The 10,636-nt window shown below is 43.7% G+C and overlaps 1 protein-coding gene across 1 annotated transcript in view; it reads right to left on the reverse strand.

Annotated features, from left to right (window-relative positions):
* The window catches only part of ACSS1 (acyl-CoA synthetase short chain family member 1), a 167,199-nt gene extending 156,830 nt beyond the window's left edge, over positions 1-10,369 (reverse strand). Inside the window, exon 1 of the mRNA XM_030196271.1 lies at positions 9,682-10,369. Coding sequence (XP_030052131.1) covers positions 9,682-10,030 — 349 coding nt within the window. The 5' untranslated portion in view covers positions 10,031-10,369. The remainder of the gene's footprint in view (positions 1-9,681) is intronic.
* Positions 10,370-10,636: the final 267 nt, after the last annotated feature.

A 10,636-nucleotide genomic window follows, 5' to 3' on the forward strand; every position in this document is an offset into this window, starting at 1 on the left:
CTAGTACAGGTTGACACCAGTCACCTAGACATTATGTAATAGCAAAGTCAGGTGATGCAACAAGGACAATGCATTTATTAACATCGTGTTTCTCAAGGTCAATCTTAAAAGGCCTGCTTTGCCCTGTCAGAAGAAAGAATGTCCCCTTCCTCAGGCCTAACCTTATGCTCATGAAATAATGGGTAGAACAACTATTCTCGAGGAAGATGGGGTTAAATAAATTGCACTTTTCATTCCAAAAGGATTCAAAAGCAAGTTAGAAACAAATATGCAGCCACCTCTGAGATGTCTCGGCAACTGACATAAGCATTTCATAGCAACCAGTCAAGGAGAAAAGGAACTTCTATTACTAATACTATGTCGAGACTTTGATGTACAATAAGATGTCTTTATTCCACTGAACTCTTTAGAAAAAGTTCCGTACATGTGCAAATTCACCTTTAATTAGCTGAACAATTACTGAACAGTTACCTACCTACACATAATTGTTACAATGGCAACATTTAAACTGCACTGCCATGTGTACGGAGGCTTTTGAAACTGGACAGACAGACAGGACAAAAAGAGACAAGGATTAGAACCCAGGATAACTAACATATATTCCTCTACAGGTTATATTTTCTAAAGTGTTGGTTCATCCTTTTGGCAGTCAGAAAGGAGACTGAGGTGAACAGCTCAGTGACATGGGACATGATACAGACGTTCAAATATTTGAAAGGTATTAATCCGGAAACAAACCTTTTCTGGAGAACATGAATTGAGGTTGAAGGGGGACAGATTCAGGAGTAATGTCAGGAAATATTTTTTCACGGAAAGGGTGGTAGATACGTGGAATGCGGTAATGGAATTCAAACATACATGGGATAAACACAAAGGAATCCTGTTTAGAAGGAATGGATCTACGGAATCTTAGAGGAGATTGGGTGGCAACGCCGGTAATTGGGAAGCAAAACCGGTGATGGGCAGACTTCTATGGTCTATGCCCTGATCGTAACTGAATAGATATAGATGGGATGGAGTGTAAATTTTAAGGGGCTTCGATGTTAGCTTCAGAACTTTTAGTACAAGAACAGTGCTGGGAAGACTTATATGGTCTGTGCCCTGAGAAAGGCAAGGACAAATCAAACTCTGGTAGACATATAAAATATCACATACCATGTAAAATGAGTTTATCTTGTTGGGCAGACTGGATGGACCGTTCAGGTCTTTATCTGCCATCATTTACTATGTTACTATGTAACAGCTATTCAGGAAGGCTGGAAGATACAAAATTTGCCATTCAGAGCCAAAGCAAATCTACTCAGGAGACCACATATAACAAATAGTGCAGAAATAGGCATTTAATAGAGAATTTTGAATCCATTATACTCTGAGCTAATGCATTAACTGCCTCATTATCCCTTACTGAATATGCACAGCTCCTGTGGCAATATTTCCCTACATGAAAAAGTGGGGAATCCATACTTTGGGCTCCTTTTACTAAGGTCCATTAATGGATTTAGTGCAAGTTAAATGCTAAGAATTTCCTAGGAATAAAATAAACTGCATGGGACTTAGCACATGCTAATTCGTTAGCGTGCACTAAATCCATTAGCGCACCTTAGTAAAAGAAGTGCTTAGCCTGTTCTGTTCATAGTAACATAGTAAACATAGTAGATGACGGCAGAAAAAGACCTGCATGGTCCACCCAGTCTGCCCAACAAGATAAACTCACGTGTCATTTTTTGTGTATACCTTACCTTGATTTGTACCTGTCTTTTTCAGGGCACAGACCATATAAGTCTGCCCAGCACTATCCCCACCTCCCAACCACCCGCTAGGGTACGGCTCCCCAACAAACCTGGTATGTTTGGCAGAGAGGGGGGGAGAGGGAGGGGGGAACAATGTGTTGCCCCTCCCAGTCCACCCCTGGGTGCCCCCAAACCTGGAAGGCTGGCTACGCCCTGCTAGGATCCCATAGCCAGTCAGATTTTCAGGATATCCACAATGGGAGGGTAAGTTTATAAACCATTTTCATACATAACTGTTCTCATAAAATTAGGTCATATTTAAAAGTACGGGCAGTACAGCTTCTTAGCTCCCAACCCGGACCATCGAACACACGCCCCGCTGCTGCCTATGAGTTAATTCGATGGATAACAGCATCAGTATTTACAGGGCCGGCTGAACCATTGGACCAGGTGAGGCACTGGTTCAGGGTGCTGGCAATTAAGGGCACCAAAATACCCAGCCTCTGACCTCATCTGGTCTAAAGTTTAAGCCCTTTCTCCCCCTCCCCCCAGGACCTGTCTCTCTGTCTCCCCTCCCCATGGGTCCATCACTGCTCCCTCTCCTCATTACCCCACAGTCCTGTAAAGTTTATATTCATTGCAATAGCAGCAGCAGGACATCCCACATACAGAAAATTGCATCAGAGGAAGCAGGACGCGGCAGAGGAAAGACCCAGAGGCCCGCCGAAGGCAGCCTGTCATACTGCTGCTGTTGCTGCCTGCAACTGATGTAAACTTTACAGGACCACCTGGGAGTGAGAGAGGGGAGGGAGCAGCGCCAGGCCTGTGGGGAGGGGAGACTGAGGAGGGGGACAGAGACCAGACCAGGAGTGGTGGAGAGAGATACTGGCCCAAGGGAGGGAGAGATGCCAGACTTGCAGGAGAGAGGGGGAGGGGTGGGATGCCAAAAGCAAAGCGATGCAATTGGTGGTGGTGGGGGGGGGGGGGCACTGCCAAAGCAAATCGGCTCAGGGTGATACTGTCCCTTCAGCTGGCCCTGGGTGTTTGATCAAGGAATTGACATACTTCTAGTGTTTTTGAATGACTCCATTTTTTTCTGAAAGAAATTTGAATTGCTTTAGTGGAGGGGGTGCATCTGGTTGTGGCTCCTGCACTGCATTTTCATTTATTGGCAAACTTTCCAATGCTGAGGTGCCTTCTGAGGTTTGGGTCATCAGAGATCGAGTGGCCTATCAACATTCAACATAAGAAGCATTGGTATTAAAAGATTCACAATTAAAATTTCACTAATAATAAAAGGGCCCTTTTACTAAAGGGAGGTAGGGCTACCGTGCGAGTAGTGCATGCCAAATCAGCACTACCGTGAGGTGAGCTAACACATCCCGCTTATTGCTGTGATCAGCACATGCTGATCAGGGCCGCCGAAGGGGGGGGGGGCAAAGTCCCCCGGGCACGGCCTCCAGGGGGGCCCAGCACCAAGGTCTGTCTCTCTCTTGCTCCTGTAGGGTCCCAGGTGATTGCGTTAACGTGATAATCCGGCCCCCTTGGAGCCTATGAAGGAGCAGACACGCTGATACAGAAGGTAGGGGGTCAGGGACAATGGCAGCGAGCGAGCGAAGGGTGGTGGCAGCAACTGCATCCCAAGTGTGAGGGCAGCGGCTGCATCCCTAGTGGGGTGGGCGGAGGCGGCCTGCACCAGGCCTGGCTCTGTCTCTCAGCAGCCCTGCTGCTGAACCCAGCAGTAGAAAATAGAAATTAGTTTCTAGCACAGGGAATGGTGAGTAGGCTTGCCCTGCGCTAATCAGGTAGGGCAGGCACATTACCACGTACTACCCAATTAGTGTGTGAGAGTCCTTACCGCCACCTGACGATAATGGACATGCGCTAATGGGGAAATTAGCATGTGGCCATTAAAAAAAGACAACTGCGGACATTTTTCAGCCGTGCTAGAAAATGGCCGGAGCACACAGCAAACCCACGCACTAATCAGAGCGCCGGCCACTTTCTAGCGTGCCTTAGTAAATAGGACCCCAAAGTGCTCAGAGTAATTATGTAATAATTTCTATCTTGCTGAACAATGTTCTTCTTTGCTGGGATCATATCCAGTTCAAAGAAGCAGAAAACATGGAGGAGGCTGCCGTAATGGGTTGAAACCTTCTTTGAAGGTGCTCCAGCACAGAGGCAGTAACGGACTTGGTGTGTGGGATGTTCTCTGGATAGCATTTCAAACCAGCAGTGAAGGCAAAACAGCATGAAGAGACAATGTATCTCTCTGTAAGGAGCCCATTAGAGTTTGAAAAGGCTTCAGAAGCATGGTGATCTTTACTAGATTTGCCCACTCACAGGCCAGAAATGTTTCATTTACATCATTTTTTCGCAATAATAATCGCCAGTGTTGTTCAGAGTACTAGGTCAAAGTATTTAAGTAAAAAATAAATGTATATTTTAATAGTTAAGTAAAAGTACAATGAAGAACGTATTAAAAAATGTACTTAAGAAAAAGTAAAAAAGTTACTACCTAATATAATACTTTGAGTAAAAAGTAAAACTACCTTAACTACAATGAATGCAACTGTTGTTAACATTTTTATGACATCAATTTTATTGCTCTACAATTTAATCTACTTTGCTTTAAGTAAAACTAAATTTTGAAAATAGCTGTCACTCACGTGAGTGCACTTGTGAGTTATTAATCCACAACAGCTAAAAAGATGTTCAACAACTGCATTATCAGGAAGTGCATTGTTCAGTCTCGTAAAAAGTTCCTTCAGATCAGGCCTGGCCACAATATTACTGATGCCTTTTAACTGGGTCTACAGGTATTGATCAAAGGAATTTCTAAAACACTTGACTTCCTTATAGCAAAGAACGCTTTATCATCATTGTTCACCGACTAAATATAAAGGCAAATAAGGGAAGGGAAATGATATACTGCCTTTCTGAGGTTTTTGCAATACATTCAAAGCAGTTTACATATATTCAGGTACTTATTTTGTACCAGGGGCAATGGAGGGTTATGTGACTTGCCCAGAGTCACAAGGAGCTGCAGTGGGAATTGAACCCAGTTCTCCAGAATCAGAGTCCACTGCACTAACCACTAGGCTGCTCCTCCACTAGCAACATTCCATGTAGAAGCCTGCCCTTGCAGATCAGCAATGCAGCCTGCGCGGCCACGTTGCTGATCTGCAAGGGCAGGCTTCTACATGGAATGTTGCTAGTGGATTAACAACATTCCATGTAGAATCCCAAATAGTAGCAACAGAATCTCAACATTCCATGTAGAATCTCAAATAGTAGCAACAGAATCTCAACATTCCATGTAGAATCTCAAAAAGTAGCAACATTCCAGAATCTCAAATAGTAGCAACAGCAACATTCCATGTTGAATCTCAAATATGGAAATGGGACTTGATATACCACCTTTCTGAGGTTTTTGCAACTACATTCAAAGCGGTTTACATATAATCATGTACTTATTTTGTACCAGGGGCAATGGAGGGTTAAGTGACTTGACCAGAGTCACAAGGAGCTGCAGTGGGGATTGAACTCAGTTCCCCAGGATCAAAGTCCACTGCACTAACCACTAGGCTACTCCTTTTTAAACTGGATCCTTATATCTATCAAACTACAAATTCGCGATATCCAGTCCACAATTAATAGAACTTCTTTTCAGAACATCCAAGTCAGAACATTCAAAGCTTTTAATCTTCAGATCATATCATAGATATTTCCCCAGAACCTCAGTGATGTTAATCGCTACCAATTTCAGGCTTTAGCGATATATACAACATCCATATCTTCACCGATTCTTTTTATATACATAACCTCCTCTTATAGTTAGCAAAAAATCTCAAATTAACTTATCATCGTTGTTGTCATTATCATCTGAATTAGTAGTAGTGCTAAATTCATCACTTGCATCTTCATCTTTGTTATCATTTTCATGCTGTCCAATTACAGAGAAAGCTTTCACAAAGTTGAAATCGTTGTTGTCCTATTTTTCATCTGATGACAAACTCTGAGTATCTTCAATAATGTCAAATGTATGGAAACTCTTCAGTCTTAAGGTCAGACAAGCAGACTACCAATCCAGTGGACTGTCACGCCAATATACAATTTTTCATGGGGTGTCCAGCAGTCTGTTGTGATAGACATGTCTTCACAAAGAAATGCTACCAGCTTCATCTCCACTTCAAAGTGGCCCAACCTATCACTTTTCTATTTGGCTGGGGATTAGTAACCAGTTCAACAAGCACAGGCAACTCTACTGTTCTCATAGGCTGTATTCCCTGAACACCAAAAGTTAAGCTGGAGTGGAGGAGTGGCCTAGCAATTAGAGTACCAGTCTTGAAATCCAGAGGTGGCCAGTTCAAATCCCACTGCTGCTCCTTGTGATCTTGGGCAAGTCACTTAACCCTCCATTGCCTTAGGTACAAACTTAGATTGTGAGCCCTCCTGTGACAGAGACATATCCAGTGTACCTGAATGTAACTCACCTTAAGCTACTACTGAAAAAGATGTGAGCAAAATCTAAATAAATAAAATAAGATGACACAATCCACTGTTTGTGTGACAAGGTTTGCAACTGCAAAATCCTACTCCAGGTTTGCTGTTTACTGAGGAATCATCATTTAGGTCTCCCTGCCACTTTTACTTTTAACTGAAAGCATAAGAATTAACTAGGTAATTATTAACTAGTAAAATTATTACTTCGATAAAAGTAACAGATTTTTCCTGCACTTCTTTACAAGCAAAAGTAACAAACTTTTTTTACTTAACTAGTTACATTTACTTAATTGCTTAATCAGTTAGAAGGTGCTGTTCCAGAGGCATATTTTCAAAGCACTTAGACTTACAAAGTTATGTAGAGGGACATTTTCAATATGACGTCTAAGTCCGACTTTAGACGTTTTGCAAAAAATTTCCAAAATCTGAATAAGAAGTTTAATTTCCAAAAAGACCCTATTTTTCAACCTCTACTGGACTTATGCATATGCAAATGAGGCCCCAACCAACTGCCCCTCAGGGTACTAGACACTTGCACAGTTGCACTTAGGAAGGAAGGAAATTGGAACACCTGCATATTAGCACTATTCTTCCTGGGATAAAAAAGCACTACATAGGATCAGTGACAAAAATGCATCCATATGTCCAAACTCCTCTCCAGCAGAAACCTAGTGTACTTTTTTATTTTTTTAATCTGTTTATATCAAGAAGTTGTGTTTATTATGGAAGTTCTGAAAGGCCGCTTCACTACAGGCAGAAAAGGTACGTCCTTAAAATAACTCAGCTCCTGTTCTACGGGATCATCTGGCTATCACATGGCTGCCTCTTGGACTCACATCAGAGCAGCTGGCTGTGAATCCAGTACATTAAGTGCAAATGCATAACTAATGAAAGAAGTTACTGCTCTCTATGACTTAACAACAGAACAAAGTGACAAAGAATACAGACCAGGCTTCATGAAACAAGTTGCACTTCTGATTGGAAAAGGTCATGTTTGTAGTAACATATTCCACCTTTATATGGCTTTTTTTAAATGAGGGGACATTATATTCATTGGTGGAGACCAGTGGTTTAGCCACGGGGGGGGGGGACACATTAGGGCCTGGGCCCCCTCTGCTTTCATGGCTGGAGGAGATGCCAAGCCCTGGCAGCCGAAGATGGCTCTTGCACTTAATTCAGCAGGCGCATTTCGGTCAGAGCCAGCCTTAGCAGTGGAAGCGCTCCTGCTAAATTAAGTGTCGCCCGTTCAGCACAGGTGCAACAAATGCAAAATGTGAAAAATTGCAGGAAGGAAATTGGAAGACTGGGTATCGAAATGGCAGATTAAATTTAATGTGGACAAATGCAAAGTGATGCACAAAAGGTTAGGGCTCTTCAGCTTGAAAAACAGACAGCTGAGGGGAGATCTGTCTGAGGTCTACAAGTCCTGAGTGGTGCAGGAGAGAGTAGAAGTGAAACGATTTTTTTACTCTTTCAAAAAGTACAAAGACTAGGGGACAATGAAGTTACATGAAATTACTTTTAAAACAAATAGGAGAAAAATATTTTTTCCACTCAATAAATAGTTGAGCTCTGAATTCTTTGCTGGAGGATGTAGTAACAGCAGTTATTTTATTTATTTATGTATTTTATTGCATTTATATCCCACATTTTCCCACCTATTTGCAGGCTCAATGTGGCTTACATAGTTTGATGTGGCATTGTCATACAGATACAATTAGTGATGTGCTAAGATTAAATAAGGGAGAAAGAAGGAAGGTGTTAGGCGGGTAAGTAAAGACGTAAGTTAGCGTATCAGTGTTTAAAAAAGGTTTGGACAAGTTCCTGGAGGAAGAAAGCTATTGAGACAGACAAGGGGGAAGCCACTGCTTGCCCTATGATTGGTAGCATAGAATGTAGCATGGAGTGGCCTAGGGGTTAGAGCACCAGTACATCCAGAGGTGCCTGCTTCAAATCCCACTGTTGCTCCTGTTGTGATCTTCTTGGGCAAATCACAACCCTCCACTGCCTCAGGTGCAAACTTAGATTGTGAGCCCTCAAAGGGACAGAGAAATACCCAGTGTACCTAAATGTAACTCACCTTGAGCTACCACTGAAAAAGGTGTGAGCAAACTCCAAATAAATAAATAAAATATTTGGGTTTCTGCCAGGTACTTGAGAACTAGATTTGCCACTGTTGAAACATGATACTGGGCTAGATGGATTTTATTGCAGCTTTGGCTGGAGAGGGAAGGGAGAGAGAATATCGGGTCCCCTCAGTCCACTTTTGGGAACCTCCAAAAATGGACTTCTGGTTAGCCCCTAGCTAGAGACAATAACATCACCCTTGTTTCACGTGTTCATTTCTGAAGTTTTTCTGAATAGAACCATCAGCACACTAGCATGCATATATACTAACTCTGAACAGCAAGTTGAGCTTCCTACTTTTTGTTCGCCTGAAAATAGCGAATTCGATCATATCCGAGTTTATTTTTCCAACTGCTACTACATAACTAAAATTACTTTTTACTACTTCGCCTCCGATTGGCGAAACGATTGTCATGCATTGCCAGAACGAAACGCCACGTTACACTAACAGCTGGCCATACAACTACATTCCAGACTCCCCAGATGGTCTGGCAACAGAAACTTTCGATTCGGAAGCATCGCCTTCCCATTTCAAAAAGTGAAAGGGGGTGAAGCAACTCTTAAGTAACTCGCCAGACGCTTCAACCTCACCGCGCACCTCCCCCCTACTCCTGGGAAAAGCCATGTGGCCAGCAAGACGGCGCGTCAGCTCATGAGAGAGGCAACGCCCTGTTCCTTAAAACTAACCTCCTTGCTTTGCGCCAATCAGAGTGCGGAAAGGAGCCCAACCCCCTTTACGCCAAGGAAAGCGCGCGCCCAGCTGGCTGCCAGCGAAAGCAGCGGAGTTGCAATAGCTTTACTTTCAGTCGTCTTCTGTTTGTGTCTACGGAACATATATATATGTTCGTGATCAATAAAGAACGCCCGAATTGCATGTCAAACACTGTTTAAAAAAAAGCATAACTTTAAGTGTCCTCCCTTAGTGCCTCCCAGGGAAAATTGATCCCGCATGTGATATTTTTAGCATGACCAAGAATGGGGTTTTGCCTGAGAGTTAGATAAGCTGCTCCATGAATAATGCTCAGGGCGTGAGCTAGAAAGACCTCATTTTGTCCAGGACATAACGTTTTCTCTACTACTTGGTATGTTTACAATGTTCATACACGATGCAACAAAGGCAACTACTTTAAATGGTTCTGCAAAGACTTGGATTTCGTTTTCCTTGGGTGAAAAGCTTTCGCGAAGCTGCAACCTGCAGAAGTATCAAGGAACGCGCGATCAGATCAAAGTAAAGTTAAGATAGGTCCTGTTGCTTGAAAATCCGTCTATAGTAGCATCTTTCAATAAGTCCCACCCCGTCACAAAAGAAGTGACTTACCTGCTACGTTTAGCTGCCCCCCGAGAAACCAGTTCACTCTGCCTCGGCTGAGGTCGCAGTCTTGCACGGTCTGGTAAGGCTTCATCCAGCGTAGGCGCTCCCTAGCTAGGGCGCCCCAGAAGGTGTCCGGATCTCTGATGGAGATCTCCTGGAGCTCTTGGTAAGTCCTCACCTGAGGGAAAGCCACGGACTCGGGCATGTAAGCGTGCACGTCCCAGGTGGAGGAGCTCCGGCCGTGGATGCCCCTGGTGAGTCTGCAGGGTGTTCTGCGGGGCAGCAGCCCGGGCCGCTGGTGCAGCAGTAGCTGCAGCAGTTTCCTGTAGCCTCCCTCGCTCAGCTTTGCAGCCATGTCTCCGTCGCGCGCTCTCTCCAGAGGATCCCGAACGAGCCGTGGTTTACCTTTCGCTCTCTCCAAGGGGAGGCAGAATGCGATCGCACCTTCCTTCACTGTCTTCTGCTTTTGCCGCCCCGCGACCAAGCTGCACAACAGTAAACAGTAATAATAGTTCCCCGGAAAAGAGCGGCCAGAGCAGTGTCGGGGCTTCCCCCTGCTGGGGATAGTCCAGACGTGTAAGGTGGGATCCTCTGTTCCTATCCTCGTGTTGTTTACGTGGAGCGTCTGCCGCCCGAGGTATTTCTAATGATCTGGTGCAATCAATGGTACATTGTTTAGCTCAACGCTGCTTGCAAGAGCTGTGGTTTGCTAGTCAGTTCCTTCTCGCGTAACTTTTGTTCGTGATTGGGCTCTATTTTATTTATTTATTTATTTATTTATTTATTTATTTATTAGGATTTCTTTACCGCCTTTTTGAAGGAAATCACTCAGCGGTGAAAGACTTTTTCTCTCGCTTTCTCTCTTCTGGACTGGTTTAACGCCTGCCTTTTTTTTCTTTTCTGCGTTTATAAATTAATTATTGTTTTCCATCATTGGTCAATGATTAGACATGCATCCAGA

This window comes from Microcaecilia unicolor, chromosome 3 (genome assembly GCF_901765095.1).
Source record: "Microcaecilia unicolor chromosome 3, aMicUni1.1, whole genome shotgun sequence".
Lineage (NCBI taxonomy): Eukaryota > Metazoa > Chordata > Amphibia > Gymnophiona > Siphonopidae > Microcaecilia > Microcaecilia unicolor.